Consider the following 24,913-nt stretch of genomic DNA (forward strand, 5'->3'; position numbering starts at 1 on the left):
AACCTGTTTGCAATACAAGATTGGAGGGCAAAGAGCGCCTGAAAACAATCTTTCGAGAAGAAGAAGAGGATCAAGTATACTCACCGTACAAATCAGCAGTGGTGGAAAAAAGTTGAAAATTGTCATAATTGAGTAAAAGTAAAGATACATCAAAAGAAAATGACTCAAGTAAAAGTGAAAGTCACCTAGTAAAATACTACTTGAGTAAATCTAAAAGTATTTGGTTTAAAACATACTTAAGTATCGAAAGAACATTTTACGAATTACATTTACTAATGTATTAAAAGTATAAGTACAAGTATAAATAATTTATAATTCCTTATATTAAGCAAAGCAGATGGCCACATTTTCTAGTTTTAATTTATTTATTTGCGGACAGCCAGGGGCTTGCTAACCACGTTTCCATCCAACCATTTCAAGGGATGAATTACCTGACACATGAAAAAAGTCATGACCAGCCTGATGAAAACAGGAAATGTCCAGGGCCAGATTAAGAAATCACAGTCCTTCCCGACTGTAGGCAACCGGTAATTTACAAAATAAAGGAAAGACATGAGTAAATGAGAGATACAAATGTTGTGTTGTGGGGTGCATTCTCCTTCCAAGACACATTGAAGCTGTTCTGGCAGCTCGTGGTGCCCAAACACCCTTTTAAGACTCAATGTTGGTGTTTCCTTTATTTGAGCAGTTACCTACAGTGGGGAGAACAAGTATTTGATACACTGCCAATTTGGCAGGTTTTCCTATTTACAAAGCATGTAAAGGTCTGTCATTTTTATCATAGGTACACTTCAACTGTGAGAGACGGAATCTAAAACAAAAATCCAGAAAATCACATTGTATGATTTTTAAGTAATTCATTTGCATTTTATTGCATGACATAAGTATTTGATCACCAACCAACCAGTATGAGTTCCGGCTCTCACAGACCTGTTAGTTTTTCTTTAAGAAGCCCTCCTGTTCTCCACTCATTACCTGTATTAACTGCACCTGTTTGAACTCGTTACCTGTATAAAAGACACCTGTCCAAGGTCCCCCTGCTCAAGCCAGCGCATGTTCAGTACCGTCTGAAGTTTGCCAATGACCATCTGGATGATAAAATAGAGCTTTTTGGTCTAAACTCCACTCGCCGTGTTTGGAGGAAGAAAAAGGATGAGTACAACCCCAAGAACACCATCCCAAATGTGAAGCATGGAGGTGGAAACATCATTCTTTGGGGATGCTTTTCTGCAAAGGGGACAGGACGACTGCACCGTATTGAGGGGACGATGGATTGGGCCATGTATCGCGAGATCTTGGCCAACAACCTCCTTCCCTCAGTAAGAGCATTGAAGATGGGTCATGGCTGGGTCTTCCAGCATGACAATGACCCGAAACACACAGCCAATGGCAACTAAGGAGTGGCTCCGTAAGAAGCATCTCAAGGTCCTGGAGTGGCCTAGCCAGTCTCCAGACCTGAACCCAATAGAAAATCTTCGGAGGGAGGTGAAAGTCCGTATTGCCCAGCAACAGCCTCGAAACCTGAAGGATCTGGAGAAGGTCTGTATGGAGGAGTGGGCCAAAATCCCTGCCACAGTGTGTGCAAACCAGGTCAAGAACTACAGGAAATGTATGATCTCTGTAATTGCAAACAAAGGTTTCTGTACCAAATATTAAGTTCTGCTTTTCTGATGTATCAAATACTTATGTCATGCAATAAAATGCAAATGAATTACTTAAAAATCATACAATGTGATTTTCTGGATTTCTGTTTTAGATTCCGTCTCTCACAGTTGAAGTGTACCTATAATAAAAATTACAGCCCTCTACATGCTTTGTAAGTAGGAAACACTGCCGATTTTTGCAGGTTATCAAATACTTGTTCTCCCCACTGTGTTCTCCGCCCACAACCGTAAGGCTCTCCAGAGAGTAGTGAGGTCTGCACAATGCATCACCGGGGGCAAACTACCTGCCCTCCAGGACACCTACACCACCCGATGTTACAGGAAGGCCATAGAGATCATCAAGGACAACAACCACCCGAGCCACTGCCTGTTCACCCCGCTATCATCCAGAAGGCGAGGTCAGTACAGGTGCATCAAAGCTGGGACCGAGAGACTGAAAAACAGCTTCTATCTTCAAGGCCATCAGACTGTTAAACAGCCACCACTAACATTGAGTGGCTGCTGCCAACACACTGACTCAACTCCAGCCACTTTAATAATGGGAATTGATGGAAATTGATGTAAAATATATCACTAACCACTTTAAACAATGCTACTTAATATAATGTTTACATACCCCACATTATTTATCTCATATGTATACGTATATACTGTACTCTATATCATCTACTGCATCTTTATGTAATACATGTATCACTAGCCACTTTAACTATGCCACTTTGTTTACATACTCATCTCATATGTATATACTGTACTCGATACCATATACTGCATCTTGCCTATGCCGTTCTGTACCATCACTCATTCATATCTTTATGTACATATTCTTTATCCCTTTACACTTGTGTGTATAAGGTAGTAGTTTTGGAATTGTTAGTTAGATTACTCGTTGGTTATTACTGCATTGTCGGAACTAGAAGCACAAGCATTTCGCTACACTCGCATTAACATCTGCTAACCATGTGTATGTGACAAATACAATTTGATTTGATTTATATATATATATATATACAGTACCAGTCAAAAGTTTGGACACACCTACTCATTCAAGGCTTTTTCATTATTTTTACTATTTTCTGTGTTGTAGAATAATATAGTGAAGCAGTCAAAACCATGAAATAACACATGGAATTATGTAGTAACCAACAAAATGTCATTTTGAGAGTCACATAAGAACAAATTCTTATTTTACAGTTATTTTACGGTTGTGATACAGCCCAGGATCGAACCCGGGTCTAGCACTGTGATGCAGTGCTTTCGACCGATGCGCCACTCTGTACCCCACATATGGAATCATGTAGTAACCAAAAAAGTGTTAAACAAATCAAAATATATTTTAGATTTTAGATTCTTCAAAGTAGCCACCCTTTGCCTTGATGACCGCTTTGCACACTTGGCATTCTCTCAACCAGCTTCATGAGGTAGTCACCTGGAATGGATTTAAATTAACAGGTGTGCATTGTTCATTAGAGTTAAAGTTCATTAGTTAACAGCCTCAGCAATTGCAGCCCAATAAAGTTTCACAGAGTTCAAGTAACAGACACATCTCAACATCAACTGTTTAGTGGAGACTGAGTGAATCAGACCTTCATGGTCAAATTGCTGCAAAGAAACCACTACTAAAGGACACCAATAATAAGAAGAGACTTGCTTGGGCCAAGAAACACTAGCAATGGACATAAGACCATTGGAAATCTGTCCTTTGGTCTGGTGAGTCCAAATTTGAGATTTTTGGTTCCAACCGATGTGTCTTTGTGAGACACAGAGTAGGTGAACGGAAGATCTCTGCATGTGTGGTTCCCACCGTGAAGCATGGAAGAGGAGGTGTAATGTGTGGGGTGCTTTGCTGGTGACACTGTCTGTGATTTATTTAGAATTCAAGGGACACTTAACCAGCATGCCTTCTACAGCATTCTGCAGCGATACGCCAACCCATCTGGTTTGCGCTTCGTGGGACTGTCATTTGTTTTTTCAACAGGACAATTACCCAACTCAACTCCAGGCTGTGTAAGGGCTATTTGACCAAGGAGAGTGATGGAGTGCTGCATTAGATGACCTGGCCTCCAATCACCGACCTCAACCCAATTGAGATGATTTGAGATGAGTTGGACCACAGAGTGAAGGAAAAGCAGCCAACAAGTGCTCAGCATATGCGGGAACTCCAAGGCTGTTAGAAAAGAATTCCAGATGAAGCTGGTTGAGAGAATGCCAATAATGTGCAAAGCTGTCATCAAGGAAAAGGGCGGCTACTTTGAAGAATCTCAAATATAAAATATATTTTGATTTGTTTAACACTTTTTTGGTCACTACATGATTCCATATGTGTTAATTCATAGTTTTGATGTCTTCACTATTATTCCCCAATGTAGAAAATAGTCAAAATCAAGAAAAACCCCTGAATGAGTAGGTGTCCAAACTTTTGACTGGTACAGTACCTATGACCATAGTATTTACATTAGCAATTGCTGCACAGCTTAGTGGTGGATCAAGTGAATGAAGGCTACCGTTGGCCTTGTATGTTTTGATCCAGAACAAATAAGATGAAATGTGAGTGAAATATGAATTAATGTTATTGTACATTGGTTGAAATCAAATCAAAACCAATTTTATTTGTCACATGTGCCGAATACAACAGGTGCAAACCTTACTGTTACAAGCCCTTAACCAACAATGTAATTTAAAGAAAAATAAGAGTTAAGACCTAAATTTACTAAGAGTAAATGAAAGAGTAGGTGTGTCTAAACGTTTGACTGGTACTGTATCTTAAGATGAACACACTAACTGTAAGTTGCTCTGGAAGGTCTCCCGAGTGGCGCAGTTGCCAGCTGTGCCACTAGAGATTCTGGTTTGTCTCTGGACCTACTCACTGTCACAGTCATACTCTGGACCTAGTTTTGTCCCATGGAATAAATGTTGTGGATCTTAATGTTTTTCCTCATAATCCTGGACTATCGGACCACCGTTTTATTACGTTTGCAATCGCAACAAATAATCTGCTCAGACCCCAACCATCAAAAGTCATGCTATAAATTCTCAGACAACCCAAAAATTCCTTGATGCCCATCCAGACTCCCTCTGCCTACCCAAGGACGTCAGAGGACAAAAATCAGTTAACCACCTAACTGAGAAACTAAATTTAACCTTGCGCAATACTCTAGATGCAGTTGCACCCCTAAAAACTAAAAACATTTGTCATAAGAAACTAGCTCCCTGGTATACAGAAAATACCCGAGCTCTGAAGCAATTCTTCCAGAAAATTGGAACTGAAATGGCGCCACACCAAACTTGAAGTCTGCCGACTAGCTTGGAAAGACCATACCGTGCAGTATCGAAGAGCCCTCACTGCTGCTCGATCATCCTATTTTTCCAACTTAATTGAGGAAAATAAGAACAATCCAAAATGTATTTTTGATACTGTCACAAAGCTAACTAAAAAGCAGCATTCCCCAAGAGAGAATGGCTTTCCTGCCGTACATACCTAATTCAGCAGTAATAAATTCATGAAATTCTTTGAGGAAAAGATCATGATCATTAGAAAGCAAATTACGGACTCCTCTTAAAATCTGCATATTCCTCCAAAGCTCAGCTGTCCTGAGTCTGCACAACTCTGCCAGGACCTAGGATCAAGGGAGACACTCAAGTGTTTTAGTACTATATCTCTTGACACAATGATGAAAATAATCAGGGCCTTTAAACCTTCAAGCTGCATACTGGACCCTATTCCAACTAAACTACTGAAAGATCTGCTTCCTGTGCTTGGCCCTCCTATGTTGAACATAATAAACGGCTCTCTATCCACCGGATGTGTACCAAACTCACTAAAAGTGGCAATAATAAAGCCTCTCTTGAAAAAGCCAAACCTTGACCCAGAAAATATTAAAAAAACTATCGGTCTATATCGAATCTTCCAATCCTCTCAAAAATGTTAGAAAAAGCTGTTGCGCAGCAACTCACTGCCTTCCTGAATACAAACAATGTATACAAAATGCTTCAGTCTGGTTTTAGACCCCAGCATAGCACTGAGACTGCACTTGTGAAGGTGGTAAATTACATTTTCATGGCATCAGACCGAGGCTCTGCATCTGTCCTCGTGCTCCTAGACCTTAGTGCTGCTTTTGATACCATCGATCACCACATTCTTTTGGAGAGATTGGAAACCCAAATTGGTCTACACAGACAAGTTCTGGCTTGGTTTAGATCTTATCTGTCGGAAAGATAACAGTTTGTCTCTGTGAATGGTCTGTCCTCTGACAAATCAACTGTAAATTTCGGTGTTCCTCAAGGTTCCGTTTTAGGACCATTATTGTTTTCACTATATATTTTACCTCTTGGGGATGTCATTCGAAAACATAATGTTAACTTTCACTGCTATGCGGATGACACACAGCTGTACATTTCAATGAAACATGGTAAAGCCCCAAAATTGCCCTCGCTAGTAGCCTGTGTTTCAGACGTAAGGAAGTGGATGGCTGCAAACTTTCTACTTTTAAACTCGGACAAAACAGAGATGCTTGTTCTAGGTCCCAAGAAACAAAGATATCTTCTGTTGAATCTGACAATTAATCTTGATGGTTGTACAGTCGTCTCAAATAAAACTGTGAAGAACCTCGGCATTACTCTGGACCCTGATCTCTCTTTTGACGAACATATCAAGACTGTTTCAAGGACAGCTTTTTTCCATCTACGTAACATTGCAAAAATCAGAAACTTTCTGTCCAATAATGATGCAGAAAAATGAATCCATGCTTTTGTTACTTCTAGGTTAGACTACTGCAAGGCTCTACGTTCTGGCTACCCGGATAAAGCACTAAATAAACTTCAGTTTGTGCTAAATACGGCTGCTAGAATCCTGACTAGAACCCAAAAATGTGATCATATTACTCCAGTGCTAGCCTCCCTACACTGGCTTCCTGTTAAGGCAAGGGCTGATTTCAAGGTTTTACTGCTAACCTACAAAGCATTACATGGGCTTGCTCCTACCTATCTTTCCGATTTGGTCCTGCCGTACATACCTACACATACGCTACAGTCACAAGACGCAGGCCTCCTAATGTCCCTAGAATTTCTAAGCAAACAGCTGGAGGCAGGGCTTTCTCCTAAAGAGCTCAATTTTTATGGAATAGTCTGCCTAAGATATCCCTCTAGTGGTGTGGGGGTTGTGCTTTGGCAAAGTGGGTGGGGTTATATCCTGCCTGTTTGGCCCTGTCCGGGGGTATCATCGGATGGGGCCACAGTGTCTCCTGACCCTTCCTGTCTCAGCCTCCAGTATTTATGTTGCAGTAGTTTATGTCTTGGGGGGCTAAGGTCAGTCTGTTATATCTGGAGTACTTCTCCTGTCTTATCCGGTGTCCTGTGTGAATTTAAGTATGCTCTCTCTAATTCTCTCTTTCTCTCTTTCTTTCTTTCTCTCTCTCGGAGGACCTGAGCCCTAGGACCATGCGTCAGGACTACCCGGCATGATGACTCCTTGCTGTCCCCAGTCCACCTGGCCGTGCTGCTGCTCCAGTTTCAACTGTTCTGCCTGCGGCTATGGAACACTGACCTGTTCAATGGACGTGCTAACTGTCCCAGACCTGCTGTTTTCAACTCTCTAGAGACAGCAGGAGCGGTAGAGATACTCTCAATGATCGGCTATGAAAGCCAACTGACATTTACTCCTGAGGTGCTGACTTGTTGCACCCTCGACAACTACTGTGATTATTATTATTTGACCATGCTGGTCATTTATGAACATTTGAACATCTTGGCCATGTTCTGTTATAATCTCCACCATGCACAGCCAGAAGAGGACTGGCCACCCCTCATAGCCTGGTTCCTCTCTAGGTTTCTTCCTAGGTTTTGGCCTTTCTAGGGAGTTTTTCCTAGCCATCGTGCTTCTACACCTGCATTGCTTGCTGTTTGGAGTTTTAGTCTGGGTTTCTGTACAGCACTTTGAGATGTCAGCTGATGTAAGAATGGCTATATAAATATATTTGATTTGATTTGAGTCCAGTCTCTATTGCAGCTGGCCCTGACCAGGAGAACCACGGGGCAGCACACAATTGGCCCAGTGTCATCTGGGTTCGGGGAGGGTTTGGCTGGCAGGGATGTCCTTGTCCCATCACGCTCTAGCGACTCCTGTGGCGGGCCAGGCACATGTATGCTGACATGGTCGCCAGGTGTACGGTGTTTCCCCCGACACATTGGTGTGGCTGGCTTCTGGGTTAAGCGTGTAGTGTGGCTTGTTTGGGTTGTGTTTCGGAGGATGCATGGCTCTCGACCTTCGCCTCTCCTGAGTCTGTACGGGAGTTACAGCGATGAGACAAGACTGTAACTACCAATTGTATACCACAAAAAAGGGGTAAAAACAATACATTGCTCTGGATGTAAGAGTGTCTGCTAAATGACTAAAATGTAAACATAATATTTTATAATCTATTCAAAGGGGTTATCTGTACCAAAATGATGTAGCTACTGTGCTGCCTGCATCACCAGGTCAATAGTCTGCCACGTGTTGAGCAATATCAACACTTTTTGACAGATCACTTCAAAATCTGTTCAATGATAAATGGATGACTGGATTGGATGGATGACAACTCTGACTGCGTGCTCGTCAATGCAACTCGTCAATGCCCCCTCCTAGCGGTCACATTGAATATAACTACACTCAACCAACCCACAGCTCTTTAGGACCAAGCGTCTCATAATCTTGAGCGCAATTTGGAGAAGTACTGTAGCTAGCTAGCTTTGACTGTGCAGAATTTTAGGTGAAAACTCTCACATGTTCTGTCCAGATACTGCAACCCATTACCGGGAAAGTGAACAAATAAATATGTGTCTGGATGATTAATATTTTGAAGGTCCTTATATAAGTAGATATTCACAATTTAGTCCTATTTATTCTGGTAAAGCAGTCTTTGGAGAAGAACACGGTGTTGTTTTCGGTGAGTAGCTAACGTTTGCTGGTATGCTATTGCACTGTCAACTACCACAAGACGAATTTACAAAATACGAAGCTGTGTATATATATATATATATATATGTCAGTCATTTGCTACTTGTGTTGAATTGACCTAGCTAGCTAACTGGCTAGTTAGCCAGCTATCTGGCTAGTTAGCCCTGGTGTTCAGATGCTGTCCCTGCCACCAGCAAGTTTGCTCTCCATAATAAATCTAAAACATACGTTCTGTAATAAGTTGATTTGCCAGCTGATATAGCTAGCTACTGTTATGCATTTTCTATATTCACTGGTTAGTTAATGGATATATTGATGTAGTGTCACTGCTGGTTGAAGTCGGAGCCTGAGACAAACCAAAGAGTTGACAGTGGATTAGCTAGCTACAAGCTAAAGTTAGTTAACTAACCTAAGTCGATAGCTAGCCACTTGAAGTTATCCTGAAACTTTCATCCCAAAATCGTTTGTATTGTTTCTTGCTATCCAAGACTTGCAATTGAGCATTTCCTAAACATGCATTATACGTAGTTCATCAGCTAGCTAACTAGTTATTGTGGTTCGGTACACCGTGTTTATTCTGCTGTATTTGCAGCTAACGCGTTACTCTCATCCGAGTTATTTTTAGGCAAGCGCGAGGATAGACATGCAGGTTATTATTAGAAGGCCTCAAAATGGAAGAAAGTGTTGCGGTTTGTCATGTCTGATGTACTCTGTACTTGTTGTCTGTGGCTTTTTAGATCTGACAACAGCGTACTTTGTCAATCATGAACATATTGTAATTTCATTCAAAAATAATATAACAATAAACTTGATCTATTCTTTAGCCATGGATATGGAACGACAGAAACGAAGGGAAGAAATCCAGAAAGCTATGGGCTTTATTCAGTAAGACATCTTAATATTTTTCTTTTTCTATATAGTCGGTACACATAAACACGAAGAACGTACGTGAGGTGGCACTGATTAATGTATCTCACATTTTCTCTACAGGTCCTCCTTGCCTTTCCCAGAGCCTGAGAATTATGCGGTACCTATGTGTTGCTTACAATGTTTATTCTCTTGCCTGACCCAAATTGGTCAAGCCACCTGCCTGTCATCAATTGTATCCTTCCACAAATCTGCACTTTATCTCAGTTCTGAATGATCTTTTATCATCCTCATGATCTCTCTCCCCCCTGCCGCCTCCTATTCTTCAGGCTTTTTTGACCCAGTTGGTGTGTAACTTGCTGGACGAGGGAAACACAGTGTTTCGGGATGGGGAATGGAGGCAGGCAGCGCAGCATTACAGTGAGGGAGTCAACGTGGCCCGCTATGCTCAGGCAGAGGCACTGGTCATTCCCCCTGAGCTTCTGGAGAGCCTCTATGTCAACAGGGCAGCGGCACACTCTCAGTTTGTAAGACATACACACACTTAACAATATTGAAATGATTAACATATTCTCAAAAGTTGTTAAAGCAGTAATTATAAACTGGGTGGTTCAAGCCCTGAATGCTGATTGGCTGAAAGCTGGGGTATATCAGACTGTATAACACAGGTATGACAAAACATGTATTTTTACTGCTCTAATTACATTGGTAACCAGTTTATAATAGCAATAAGGCACCTCAGGGTGTTGTGGTATATGGCCAATATACCACGACTAAGGGCTGTGTCCCTCCTCGTTGCGTCGTGGATAAGAACAGCCCTTAGCCGTGGTATATTGGCCTTATTGCTTAATTATATCAGGTCAAGCACTTTATCTATACGTAATGGATCCCACATATAAGTCAGTTCTTACACCGTCCCCATCTTCGCTCTCCCTTTCCACCTCCCCTCTTTCTGTTTGTCTCTCTTTCCCTGTCTGTCTCTCTCCCCCAGGGGGAGTTTGAGCGTGGCGTACAGGACTGCGATAGCGCGCTGTGCGTGTGTGAGGGCAGTCGCAGGGCTCTCTACAGGAAAGCTCTATGTCTGAGAGAGTTGGGCCGACTCAGGGAGGCCTATGAGTGTGGCACCGGGTGCCTGCTCACTGCCCCACATGTAAGTCAAGGCCACATGGCACCCAAGGGCACTTGAACTGTAGTTAAATTAAAATGATGAATCCTTGTAGGATTCATATGGGATCACCAATTTATTTCACTACATCATTTTTAGTTACTCACATTTCTTTAATGTGTCATGTCAGTTAGTCTTATTGTTTATGGAATGTACTTTCTGTGTCATACAGGACAGGCAGGTGGGTGAACTGGCCCAGGACCTGGCTAATAAACTGGGCCTGAAGGTTCGTAAGGCCTACATCAGCTCTCAGGTGAGTTCAGACACATCTTACTCTATCAATAGTAGGAATGCACCCCTCAAAGATCCAAACGATATCTGCCACGGTCAATATAAATGTTACTGTTGTCTTCACAGGTGGAGTCCTCAACGTCAGGGAGGGAGAGCAATAGAGAGAATTCTTCACCCACAGGGGAGGTGAGTGCCTGGTTGTCTTGGGGTTTTTTTTCTTTCTCATTGCCATTTTCTTATTAAGGGCTAATGGGATGAATGGTTGTTTTAATTGACCCAGGGTCATTAGGGTTTGGCCGGAGTAGGCCGTCATTGTAAATAAGAATTTGTTCTTAACTGACTTGCCTAGTTAAATAAAGGTTAAAAACATGTTTATCAAGCCTTGTCTCTTTTTGTTTAGACGTCTGCCAACGGGCTAGAATCTTTGACTGACATTGCATCAGGTATGGCAGCTCAACATGAAAACGTAACATCGTTTAACTTGAATGATTTATTTGTCATTGTCATTATCGTTCTTCTCTAAAATTCCCTTCTCTCTATGGTCCTATTTCTTAATTTCTAGTTTTTCTTCGTCCCTCCGTTCCAGCTGATCTGTCCAGTGCCCAGTGTATCCCTGCCCCTCTGGCCACGCCCATCCCTGTCAGCGACGAGCCCTCGAGCCCAGTGGCCATGCCCTGTGCTGACCTATCAGAGAGCCCCAGTACGGTCCTACCGCCCATGCCCTACTCCGTTCCCGTGTCGGAGCACATGGAGGAGTGCAGCGTGATCGCTGACGATCTGGACAGCCTGTTGGGGGACTGCATCTCCAAGAAAGTCAGCGAGGTGAGAGGGTTGCTACTAGGATCACTCCAAGGCAGGATGCTGGTTGTGCTGTGCCCTCCCTCTGATGGGAGAGGATGTACAGACAACACTATATGAATATTTAAGAAAGTATCTCTGTGACTTGGCTGACCAAGGGTGCACATTTTAGTGGTTTAAAGGAGAAGTCTGCTTTTTTACAACCTAATCTCTAGTTTTGATGTAAATGGCATGTTATAGAAGGGTCCAGATCTTAATTTTTTTTCTCACTTTTTTGAGAAACTTACTCCAAACCAGAGATTCACTTCCTCGTTGTGCAGTATGCGGGCTCTGAAAAAACATGAACAAAAACTCTTAAAAACACCCAAATATGTGGTTTGTAAAACAGGAAAGCTCTCCATATAGTGATGCAGGTCTTTAGATGTTGTACACATGAAATTGTGGCATTCTGTACGTTATCCGCAACGTTATATTCAATTTTGTGCGACTCAAGCTGTTTCTCCTATGCAGCTGTTCCATTCTCTGTGTAGCCTGCTGCTAGAGTGGCTGGAGAGGAGTTGCTACAAAATGTAATATAATGTTCGGAATGATACAATTTCATGTGTGCGACATCTAAAGACCTGCATCACTATACTGAGAGCTTTCCTGTTTCTAAAACAACATATTTGGGTGTTTTTTGAGCTTTTGTTCATGTTTTTTCAGATCCCCCATACTGCACCCCGAGCATGAGGAAGTCAATCGCTGGTTTGGGGTAAGTTTTTCAAAAACAAGTGAAATCGCAAAAAAATATCTTGACTATTCTATAACATCCCATTTACAACCAAAATAGATTTGGTTGTAAAAAAGCAGTCTTCTTCGTTAACTTACACCACTGTACACAAGTACATTACACGGAGCACAGAGTTAGTGGGTCAAAAAAGTATTTAGTCAGCCACCAATTGTGCAAGTTCTCCCACTTAAAAAGATGAGAGGCCTGTAATTTTCATCATAGGTACACTTCAACTATGACAGACAAAATGAGAAAAAAAATCCAGAAAATCACATTGTAGGATTTTTTATGAATTTATTTGCAAATTATGGTGGAAAATAAGTATTTGGTCACCTACAAACAAGCAAGATTTCTGGCTCTCACAGACAGGCCTCATCTTTTTAAGTGGGAGAACTTGCACAATTGGTGGCTGACTAAATACTTTTTTGCCCCACTGTATGTATTTCTGGTCTAGAAGGAGATTTAGAATGAGATGGATAATGTCATGTCTCTCTCCCTCAGTCACAAAGCCCAGTCCAGGGTGCTATCCCCACCAACCTCCCCAACACAGCTGTGGGTCTGCACCCTCCATACTCCTCCAGCCTCCCCGCCCCCTCGCCCCAGCTCCCCCCTGCCTTCTTCAGCTCCTCGGTCAGCCAGATGCCCTCCTTGGAGCCTTACCCCTCACTGGGCCAGAGGGACCAGACCTCCACACAGGCGCTGGACGCCCTGGGGGCCTTCTCCCCGGGGACAGGGGACATGGAGGGTAAAGGAGGGGTTGGAATTGGAGGCCTGGACTCACTCTCTGAGTACACTTTGCCTGGTGAGTGGATGAGACATGAACAAGGTGTATGGGTCAGGGTGTGTGTTTGGGGATGTCAATTCCATCAAAACAGTAAAGCCATAATGGCTTTTTGGCCATTATCCAGTTTTTTACAACCATACAGTTCAGGGTCACTGGGACTGCCCAGCGACCCTGAACAGTCCTCGGGGCATTAGTTGTTGTTGAAGCTAGTCCGTGTCAGCAGCACTGCTGTAAGGCCATATGGTGTCTGATATCTGTGACTTTGTGTTGCTGTTCTCCAGGGGGAAGAATCTCTCACAGCTTCATCCCTGGGATCTGCAACCACAGCTCCACTCACACGGTAAGACAGCAGCACAACGCCTCTGAACACCACGATGGATACTCAACTTCTTTCTCCTCTTTTATCATGACATGGATGTCTCTCTTCTTACTCTGCTTGTGTTCTGCAGGCCCCAGATTACATTTATTCCGTTGTTATTTCTCGCTGTTGAGATACATGCAATTTATCGGAACTAGGAGTAAGTTGTGTTTTTTGATAAGACACTTAAATCTGTTGATGGATTGGCTTGTCTTCCCCCCCTCAGAATGTCCCAGCAGGTACTAACCTCTCCCTGCTCTCCCGGAACCCACTGGCTGCCACCCACGAGTTCAGACAGGCCTGCCATGCCTGTTACAGCCGCATAGGTACACACGGAGACCTTCACCTTTCTGTTCCCACTCCAGAATATGTTACGTTAATGATTTCTTTCTTTTATACTGAGCAGTATTGAGTCAATATTGTCTGTTACATCAATGCTAACATAATTGACCCTTGTGGGATAAATCAAGTATATTGAATTGAGTGCTGCAGTTGGATGTCCCCCTATTCTTCTCTCTGCAGGTCCACGGGTGATTGACTACCAGTACCAGCCAGAGGCGGCTCACCGCTGTAAGAGGGACGTGCTGCTGTGTCGCTTTAAAAACACAGACGACCCCACATGGAAGAGAGTCAGGCCTCGCCCCGCTAGAAACAACTTCCTCGGGGCCTTTGTGCTCTGCAAAGGTACGTGTGTGTGTACGTACGTGTGTTCACTCACTCAAATAAGCACTGATGGTTGAACATCATCTCTCACTGCAGAATTTTGGCAGTAGTTTTTTTTAATGCCTGCTGCCCATCAGTGATAGTAAAGATCATCTACTCTCTACCTTCCTCCTCCGTCTCCCTGAAGAGGTCCAGGAGCGCCAGGAGTGCCAGTATGGGGAGAACTGCACGTTTGCATACTGCCAGGAGGAAATAGACGTGTGGACCCAGGAGAGGAAGGGGGCTCTGAGCAGGGAGCTGCTGTTTGACCCGCTGGGAAGCACCGAGAGACGGGCACTCAGCGTCACACGCCTGCTGCAGCTACACATGGGCATGTTCATGTTCCTCTGTGAGGTAGGGTGTGATACACACAGACCTCCACATGGAGAACTTTGAAGAATTCAGTATGTACAGAACATTCACACACTCTTTCTTCCTCTGCAGGAATGTTTTGACAGTAAGCCTCGCATTATCAGCAAACGCAGCAAAGAGAACTTGGCTGTCTGCTCAAACCTCACCGCCCGACATCCCTTCGATGATAACAAGTGTGTCTTCTAGAACTTTCTGTCCTTGAGTGTATCAGATCCAGACAAGCAGTTGATCTTAGCATAATCCAATTTCCCTCAGACAATATTACAGTCAGCTACTTCCACCCTGGCCCCTTTTATGTTCTTCTCGCCCTCTCCTTCTTTCTCTTTCTCCATCTCATTTCTCTCTTCCACGTCTCCTCAGGTGCCTAGTGCATGTGGTGCGTTCGGCCAACGTGCGCTACAGTAAGGTGCGCCCGCTGCACCCCCTCTGCCAGTTTGACGTGTGTCGCCACGAGGTGCGTTACGGCTGCCAGCGCGAGGACAGCTGCTCCTTCGCCCACTCCGTCATAGAACTCAAGTGCTGGGTACTGCAGCAGGACACAGGTACACAAAGTACACATGTTTATATATATATGCACACACACACACTACAAAGGATTGCTGCAAAATAACCAAAGTTCATTCTATCATCTGTTACTTTGTCTCTCAGGTATCACCCACGAGGAGATGGTACAGGAGTCCAAGAGGCACTGGTACAGGCTAGAGCAAAATGCTCAGAGACAGAAGGTGAGCGTGAGATGGGCACCATGCCCTAATACAATACATAATTTTAGTTATTTTAAGGGCCTGATTTATAAAATGTCCCTCTCTCTTTCAGCCTATGCATGTCCCACACCAGAGCTGTGGTGGGGTAGGGGGAATAGGGGGGGGAGACAATCTCGGGGTGGAGGGGTTGGCTCCGGAGGTGGAGGAGTTGGAGGAGGAGGGAGAGGCAGAGGGCTGAACCTGAAGATGAAGTTTGTCTGTGGCCAGTGTTGGAGGGACGGACAGGTCAATGAACCAGACAAGGCCCTCAAGTACTGCACTGCTAAAGCAAGGCACAGGTGAGAGACTAGGGCAGCCTGGGGCCATATCAAACTGACATCTGCACTTCTCTTGTCAATATAAGGCTGCAGGGGCTACCATCTGATTTATGACCAGGCCTGAACTGATATTTATTGGATCAAAGGAATGTTAATGAAATAGGCCCATTAAAGGATTAACTCTATAGAAATACAAAATACCTCGCTCTGAATGGTCAATTTCACTAATTTGATAGGGGGAAAAATAACTCATTTTCTTTTGCCCATATCTCCTCCCTCTCTTCCTCTTTCACCCTCTCTCCAGCTGGACTAAGGAGCGTCGGGTATTGCTTGTGAAATCCTTTGAGAAGAAGAAGTGGGTCGTTGTGCGGCCGCTTCCCTTCTCCCGTACATACCCACAGCAGTACGACGTAAGTGTCTCCCCCTCCTTCACTCCCTCTTTTCTCCCCCCTCTCTCATACACAGCCACATAAGTATGACCTGAGTCACCCCTCCTTTTCTCCATCCCTCCCTTCTCTCTGGGTCTGTTTTTAATCTCTCCAGTCAGTCAGATCCAGGAGACCTCTCACATGCTGAGTACAGCTGACTGTCTATAGCCCTTATCCAATCTCCCATTTACCTCTGTTTCAGCAACCCTCTCATCCCCTATAACATTGCCTGCATATAGTGTTTACCTAATAAGCATTTTTACCTTTTTTCCATAATAGGTTAGCTATTTCTTGCTAATACTTGTGAAGGAAAAGGGTTTCGGTTTCAAATAATAACACAATAAAATCACAGGAAAGCAGGGGTTGGAACCGGTTCAGGGAACAAAACTGAAAACCAGGTTTCTTTTTTTTTTTGGAGGAACAGAATCAGATCCGGGAATGAAAGTGATCTGTAGTGTTCCAGAACAGAACCGTTATTTTTCTAATCTTGAATACCACTTGTGTCTAGTATATGTGTCTAGTATATACAGTGCATTCGGGAAGTATTCAGACCCCTTTTCCTCATTTTATGTTACAGCCTTATTCTAAAATACCCCACAATGACAAAACAAAAACATTTTTTTCAAAATTTGCTCAAATGTATTAGTTTAAAAAAAAAAGAAGTCACATTTACTCAGTACTTTGTTGAAGCACCTTTGGCAGCGATTACAGCCTTGAGTCTTCTTGGGTATGACACTACAAGCTTGGCACACCTGTATTTGGGGAGTTTCTCCCATTCTTCTCTGCAGATCTGCTCAAGATCTGTCAGGTTGGATCGGGAGTGTCACTGCACAGCTATTTTCAGGTCTCTCCAGAGATGTTCAATCGGGTTCAAGTCCGTGCTCTGGCTGGGACACTCAAGGACATTGAGAGAGACTTGTCCCGAAGCATCTCTTGTGTTGTTTTGTCTGTGTGCTTAAGGTTGTTCTCCTGTTGGAAGGTGAATGTTCACCTCACTCTGGGAACCTGCTCCAGAGCGCTCGGGACTTCATCAAGGATCTCTCTGTACTTTGCTTTGTTCATCTTTCACTCGATCCTGACTAGTCTCCCAGTCCCTGCTGCTGTAAAACATCCCCACAGCATGATGCTGCCACCACCATGCTTCACCGTAGGGATGGTGCCAGGTTTCCTCTAGACATGACGCTTGGCATTCAGGCCAAAGAGTTCAATCTTGGTTTCATCAGACTAGACAATAATGTATCTTATGGTCTTTAGGTGCCTTTTGGAAAATTCCAAGCGGGCTTTCATGTGCCTTTTACTGAGGAGTGGCTTCCGTCTGGGCACTCTACCTGACCAAGGCCCTTCTCCCCCGATTGCTCAGTTTGGCCGGGCAGCCAGTTCTAGGAAGAGTCTTGGTGGTTCCAAACCTCTTCCATTTAACAATGATGGAGGCCACTGTGTTCTTGGGGACCTTCAGTGCTGCAGAAATGTTTTGGTACCCTTCCCCAGATCTGTGACTCGACACAATCCTGTCTCGGAGCTATACGGACAATTCGTTCGACCTCATGGCTTGGTTTTTGCTCTGACATGCACTGTCAACTGTGGGACCTTCTATAGACAGGTGTGAGCCTTTCCAAATCATGTCCAATCAATTGAATTTACCACCAGTGGACTCCAAGTTGTAGAAACATCTCCAAGGATGATCAATGGAAGCAGAACTCCATTTCTGAATACTTATGTAAATAAGCTATTTCTGTTTTTTATTTTTAATACATTTGCAGTGGTAGTAAAGCATTGTGTTTAGTTAAAATAAAATGTGGGAAAGTCAAGAGGTCTGAATATTTTTCCGAATGCACTGTAATTCTGTAATTTAGTTATGATGCTTGTAATAGCCTAAACACATTCAAATCCACGTCATGATATTCAGTGCCCTCTTGTTCTCTCCCCGCCTGTGAAATTTGTTGCATCTCGCGCCTGCACTTATCTGACCAATCAAACAACGCAGGTAGAACAGCTTGCTAATTGGTGGAGTAAATAAATGAGCTAAATGTAGAAACTGTTGATTTCACATGTTAAAACATTACTGCGGCAGTAGTAGTGCGGCGGCAGTGGTGCGTCAGTAGTGCGGCGGCGGTGCGGCGGCAGTAGTGCGGCGGTGGTGGTGCGGCGGTGGTGGGCGGCGGTGGTGCGGCGGCAGTGGTGGTGCGGCGGCAGTGGTGGTGCGGCGGCAGTTGTGGTGCGGCAGTAGTGCGGCGGCAGTGCAGCAGTAGTGCAGCAGTAGTGCGGCGGCAGTGCAGCGGTAGTAGTATGGTAGTAATAAAGCAGTGTCTCCCTAGATGTGTGTCCATGTGATGAAGCAGAAGAAGTGCCACTACATCGGAAATTGTTCCTTCGCCCACAGTCTGGAGGAGAGGGACGTCTGGACGTACATGAAGGACAACAGCTGTAAGATTTTCTGTTGCTTTTCCTCTCATGTTCCTCTCGTTTTGTGTGCCAAACAAATAATGTATCTGTTGGAAATGCTAACCCCTGTCCTGTACACAGTGAGGGACATGCAGCAGATGTATGACATGTGGCTCACGATGACCAATCAGAACAGACGCACTGACAGAAGCCTCATGACCCCGCCTCCGGAGGAGAAACAGGTTTCGATGACAACCGACTACACCGAGTCATTGGTGAGGGGCTTTCAAGTCATGAGTTTCATTAAAGACGAGTGGCTTTTTGTGTTGTTTGATATGGAAAGACCATTTGATTTGTCTCTGTGTCAGTCTGGGCAGCGGTTGTCGGAAGGAGGAGATATGTGAGTGTTGTCGTGCTGAGGAGGAGCTGGCCCTGGAGATGTGGATAGGAGACCCCGCTCCCACTACACCAGAGACCAGCCACAGTACCTACCGCCTGTGACATCAGTCTGAATGCAAACACACATACACACCTTACAGTACAACAAATTGCTGTTGCAACAGGCACCAACTCGTGTGACGCACACACACAGAAAGTTGTGTATAAGAACATTCACGCCCATAATCTGAAGGGTTTGGCAATTAACTTCAATCTGAACCTCAGTGTATCTCTAACACGCTGCAGATGTCAATGTACTTTATATGTGTCCATTATATTACCATTGAAGGCAAATATCGAATTGTCAGCAAAAAGAGAAGGCCCCAAAGTCGCCCCTTCTAACGAATACGGAGTGGCTGTGTGGCTGATACTTCTTCCTGGTGACTAAAACAACCAAACAAATTAGCCTGCATAATATATATTTCAAAAAAGTTTGTTCAAATCGCCCTAGTTTAAAAAAATTTCAGCTGTTCAGAAATATGAGGCAAATGCGCAGAACGTGATTTGGTTGTTTAGCTCTGGGAATGAGGCGCCCAGGGGGGCAGTGCATGGGCAGAATGGGGTGGTTGGATTCGGTCATGCAGCATCAACCTTAAAAATAAGCCCCTTATCTATGTAGCTACGGGCAAATGTCTACAACCAATTCCTACCCTCCTTCCCTTGTGGGAACGTAGAAAGAGGGAGAGAGAAATCGGACAGAAATGGTTTGTACGCCATTTTGTTTGTCCATGGGAGTTGGTGCTTCACTCTATTCGTCTGCCATATTGGTAGAGTATGAATGTAAAGCCAGTCGTTATGAGGAAGTCATAAAAATAATTATGGTTGTGGAATGTATTCGGAATACCCAAGACAAATCTTATATAACATTTAAAATGACCCCCTATCCCCCCTTTTATTAATAGAAATGGCATAGTAGTCTTGGTTATATACTGTAAGCAAGCTAGGCAGCCTTACCTGTGGCCAGCAACGACACGTATACACATTCACATACACACTGAGTAGGCTCAGAATGGAGCAATTTCATAATATTGCATTGGAGGGCTATAGGGAGTGACTGCAGACTCTTCACTCAGACCCAGTCAAACAACATACTGTACCGTATGCTTAAAACCTGGAGTTTTCACGGACTACATGAACAAGTCTGCGTCCTCCTAGTTATAGCCACTCTATAACAAGGCTCCAGATGTTATCCGGGTCAGGTGACGTGACTTCATCTGGCATGTCTACCACCAGTTTAACTAGGAAAAAGTGAGGTTACCTTTGCCCTGTTAGCCCTCCAATGTAAACCTATGCTGATTTACCAGGGAGAAAAGATAAGCTCCAAATCACAAAGACTGAGTACAGGGACAATACATGGGGTTAAGATGCATATGACAGAACATTAGGGATTCCAATAAGGGATTCCACAAGAAAGGGGAGGGATTGTAGGGTAGTGCAGCAGGATGGAGCTTGAATGGATCCTGGAGTATGGTGGCTTGGTCACATGGGTGGACAGGTTAGGGGATGGGCACTGGACAGGTAGCTGGATCTTGGGGTGGGTGGGCACTGGACAGGTAGCTGGATCTTGGGGTGGGTGGGCACTGGACAGGTAGCTGGATCTTGGGGTGGGTGGGCACTGGACAGGTAGCTGGATCTTGGGGTGGGTGGGCACTGGACAGGTAGCTGGATCTTGGGGTGGGTGGGCACTGGACAGGTAGCTGGATCTTGGGGTGGGTGGGCACTGGACAGGTAGCTGGATCCTGGGGTGGGTTGGTGGCTGACAGGCTCGGGTATTGTGAGAGAGGGAGGGCATTATGGAAGCAATGATGAATACATAAAAAGTAAATTAAAAGTAAAATGACTACCCATAATGTAGGCTAAAGAAGACTGACTATCTATAATGTAGGCTGACTACCCATAATGTTGGCTAGTGAGACTGTGTGTGTGTGTATATATATACATACATACACACACTAACTAACATTAATTCACAAAATATATCTAGGCAGGGACAGGTTTTTCCCATATGGCCAGCATCTCGTTCCCTTATACCCGCACCAGACATTATGTAATGGAGGTATGTCTCTTCATATACATTATATATACATATTTACAGATATTGGTATACTACTAAATATAATTGATAACTTAGCAGTTAAGCTTAATTAAATATAACCTAAAACTTGTATTGATTACATAGAACCTCTTGTTATTGAGCTATGCTATATGACATGTATCGCTGAACTAGATGACTAGTGATTTTATTGCTTCTGTGAGGGTCATTCCAGAGATGTCTGTAGGAGCAAGGTTGACTGATTCTCATAACAGGATATGAATTGAATGGTTTTAGCTAAGCCAAAAGAAAGGGGATTGGTTGGGTTAAATGTCAACATGAGGGACATGATCATCTCAGAACCCAGACAACGTATGGTGTGTACTTGCCATCTGATGAGAGATTTGATCAATGTGGAAGTAATGGGTCTGGTAGGGAAAGTGTTACTCAATTGGAAACAGTTTTTGATCTAATCAGTTTTTCCCGTTGATCAATAAACAATAGAATGCCAAGGTACTCCCTTCTATAAACATCAGTGATTTAACAGATTCACCTAGATAGTAGAGTAGGTCAATAAACTGTCCAATCAGTTTTAGAGGAGTAACAAGAGGTGGGAGAGGCTTCTTCTGGAATGACCCAGGTATTTGCTTAACTGAGGGAACGTATTACTACTGCTACAACTACTATTATTATGATGATGATGAATTATGATGACGATAATGATTGCCATTATGACTATTTCTATTCTCCTATATGCTATTGATATACGTATATATGTTAATTGCTATGTATAACTCTCTTTATAAATGTATCCATGTATGAATATAATACTTTACTGTAAACAGACGTATGTGTATGTTAAACAGGACTGTCCAGCAGGCAGGCCAGACAGGGAAGAGTTCATAGTTTACCTTGCTCAAACTGGTACGAAGAACAACTCGGTTCAGTTTTAACATACTTGCTGACTGTGACCTCACTCCCCGCAAGTTGGTTACGTAACAGGAACACAAGCTAACATAGCATCAGTGTTCACAGGGCACCCTAGATAACAGCAGACCAGTTACTGGACCAGGTTGTTGCTGAAGATCTGATTTGATATAGTCTTGGTTGCTTGAGGTTAGTGGATTATAGGGGAGTTGAGATTGTATGGAAGATAAGGTTGGTCAGTCAGTCCAATGGAATGTGCTAGTGACACTTTGAATTTCCAAAAGCCATGTAAATCGCAAATGATTGTTTTCCTGACTGCTACCGAGTGAGATTATATAATCAATAATACTCTATCATTTATTTAGTCATTAACCCTGCTGGAAAAACTCCAAGCATACATTGACGTCTGTATACATCAGTATAGCACCTTATTCAATATATACCTATATAAAAGTATACATACCCCTATCATATAATCCTACTTTCTATGATACATATAATTATACTTAGACACCTGTATAATTAATTTAGATAAGCGGTTCTGGTTTTCTCTGGTTGTTTGAAAAGGTCATAGTCTGATTTCATTGGTTATGTGCACAGTGCACACCATACTACATAAGTCCTTGTATCTGCTCTGTTACTAGGTTTGAGGGTCCTCCTTTGTCATCACAGTGTGCGGTTACCAAACAAAGGGGTCAGAGACAGGCTGGCATTTTAGAAGTGTTCAATCAACAGCCTTTGTTGTTTTAACTGACTCATGGTTGTAAACAAACAGTTATATCAGAAGGGTCAATAATAATCTCAGGCCTTGTGCTTAGAGGGGACTGGAGGAACCGAAAAGTGGTCAGACCAGACTGTATCCAAACCCACCAGAGAGCTCTGCATTCGATCATGAGACTGACTGATTCGTCTTGGTTTAAGAAGAGGCTTTGACCCCAAAAAGCTTACAGTCAGATGTTTATTTCTCCTGTTGTCTTTCCAAGTAGAAGGCTGAAGACACTCTTGTAAACCTTGGTTCACTCCATGTTCATTATTGTGCCACACAGGCATTCCCTGTATTAAAAAAAGAGATGCACTTATGTGAATTGACACTCACCCAGCCACACCCACCCATAGCCACAACCACCCATAGCCACAATGAGCTGATATTAATTTACATTAGCATTCAGAGTTATTGGATTATTTTCAACTATTTGGAATAGGAACCAGAGTTTTAAGTGAAAAACAAGGCCTCTATTTGTGTTAACTCTGTTTTGTCTTTATTTTCTCTTTTTTTCCCCTCCCTGGTTGGAAGTGAATTACGATGATAAATGGACCAAATCTCTTGAAGGTGTTTAACAATAAACAGAGTGTTTTAGAGAGATGGTGTGACATTGTTTTTATTATTCTCCCCAAATGTTTAGTGAAAGTATGAATGGATTATTGATAAATGTTTATCTGAACTCTGTCATCTGTTGTATTTGTTTCTATACTCGCAAAGTTTGAGAGGGACTGGAGACATTTATTGGACTCAATAGGCTGCCAGTAGTTCTGAGATTTTAGTTACTGGTGAGCAATGTCTCCATGCTGAAACCAAAAAAAAACCTGATCTACTGAATCCACAATGATCCTAGGATTCTGATCCAGTACTACTATAACCTGGCTGAGGTTGACTGGTGATCAGTGTTTTGCACGTGCCCGAGATAGGGCAGGTTGTCAGGACGCTTCACGTGTGTATGAAACAGGATGAGGGCGGCAGGTAACCTAGTGGTTAGAGTGTTGGGCCAGTAACTGAAAGGGCGCCGGTTCAAATAAATTTGTCTGTGCCCTTGAGCAAGGCATTTAATCCTCATTTTTTCCAGGGGTGCCGTACTACTATGGCAGGCTGACCCTGTACATTTTTATTTATTTCACCTTTATTTAACCAGGTAGGCTAGTTGAGAACAAGTTCTCATTTGCAACTGCGACCTGGCCAAGATAAAGCAAAGCGGTTCGATACATACAACAACACAGTTACACATGGAATAAACAAACATATAATACAGTAGAAAAATCTATATACAGCATGTGCAAATGAGGTAGGATAAGAGCGGTAAGGCAATAAATAGGCCATGGTGGCAAAGTAATTACAATATAGCAATTAAACACTGGAATGGTAGGATGTGCAGATGATGAATGTGCAAGTTGAGATACTGGGGTGCAAAGGAGCAAGATAAATAACTACGTATGGGGATGAGGTAGATTTATGGGCTATTTACAGTTGAGCTATGTACAGCTGCAGTGATTTGCTCTGACAGCTGGTGCTTAAAGCTGGTGAGGGAGATATAAGTCTCCAGCTTCAGAGATTTTTGCAGTTTGTTCCAGTCATTGGCAGCAGAGAACTGGAAGGAGAGGCGGCCAAAGGATGAATTGGCTTTGGGGGTGACCAGTGAGATATACCTGCTGGAGCGCGTGCTCCTATAGTGACCAGTGAGCTGAGATAAGGCGGGGCTTTACCTAGCAGAGACTTGTAGATGACCTGGAGCCAGTGGGTTTGGCACTGTGATAGACTGCATCCAATTTGTTGAGTAGAGTGTTGGAGGCTATTTTGTAAATTACATCGCTGAAGTCAAGGATCGGTAGGATGGTCAGTTTATAGGTATTTGTAGTTGTCCATATATTTTAAGTAAGAACCGTCTAGAGTAGTGATGCTGGATGGGCGGGCAGGTGCGGGTAGCGATCGGTTGAAGAGCATGCATTTAGTTTTACTTGCTTTTAAGAGCAGTTGGAGGCCACGGAAGGAGAGTTGTATGGCATTGAAGCTCATCTGGAGGTTAGTTAACACAGTATCCAACGAAGGGCCAGAGGTATACAGAATGGTGTCTTCTGCGTAGAGGTGGATCAAAGAATCACCAGCAGCGAGAGAGACATCATTGATGTATACAGAGAAGAGAGTCGGCCCGAGAATTGAACCCTGTGGCACCCCCATAGAGACTGCCAGAGGTCCGGACAACAGGCCCTCCGATTTGACATACTGAACTCTATCGGAGAAGTAGTTGGTGAACCAAGCGAGGCAATCATTT

At 43.5% G+C, this 24,913-nt stretch overlaps 1 protein-coding gene across 1 annotated transcript; it reads left to right on the forward strand.

Annotated features, from left to right (window-relative positions):
• The first annotated feature begins 8,337 nt into the window (after nucleotides 1–8,337).
• zc3h7bb (zinc finger CCCH-type containing 7Bb) lies at nucleotides 8,338–23,233 on the forward strand. Its single transcript, XM_042326823.1, has 22 exons — nucleotides 8,338–8,587; nucleotides 9,423–9,483; nucleotides 9,589–9,625; nucleotides 9,795–9,992; nucleotides 10,457–10,615; nucleotides 10,803–10,883; nucleotides 10,988–11,047; nucleotides 11,262–11,304; nucleotides 11,448–11,683; nucleotides 12,930–13,230; nucleotides 13,494–13,552; nucleotides 13,797–13,896; nucleotides 14,093–14,254; nucleotides 14,421–14,626; nucleotides 14,717–14,817; nucleotides 15,005–15,186; nucleotides 15,293–15,369; nucleotides 15,484–15,686; nucleotides 15,970–16,075; nucleotides 18,409–18,517; nucleotides 18,617–18,750; nucleotides 18,844–23,233. The coding sequence occupies exons 2-22, from the start codon at nucleotides 9,425–9,427 to the stop codon at nucleotides 18,877–18,879; spliced, it is 2,649 nt and encodes an 882-aa protein (XP_042182757.1). The 5' UTR covers nucleotides 8,338–8,587; nucleotides 9,423–9,424; the 3' UTR covers nucleotides 18,880–23,233.
• Nucleotides 23,234–24,913: the final 1,680 nt, after the last annotated feature.

This window comes from Oncorhynchus tshawytscha, linkage group LG01, assembly GCF_018296145.1.
Source record: "Oncorhynchus tshawytscha isolate Ot180627B linkage group LG01, Otsh_v2.0, whole genome shotgun sequence".
In the NCBI taxonomy this organism is placed as follows: Eukaryota; Metazoa; Chordata; class Actinopteri; order Salmoniformes; family Salmonidae; genus Oncorhynchus; species Oncorhynchus tshawytscha.

Bases quoted from the DNA above. Each gene is read 5' to 3' on its own strand.
- zc3h7bb (XM_042326823.1), top strand. From the start codon at position 9,425: ATGGATATGGAACGACAGAAACGAAGGGAAGAAATCCAGAAAGCTATG. The intron at 11,305-11,447 runs GTATGGCAGCTC...CCTCCGTTCCAG, and splicing joins TTTGACTGACATTGCATCAG to CTGATCTGTCCAGTGCCCAG. The intron at 18,751-18,843 runs GTGAGGGGCTTT...TCTCTGTGTCAG, and splicing joins CCGACTACACCGAGTCATTG to TCTGGGCAGCGGTTGTCGGA.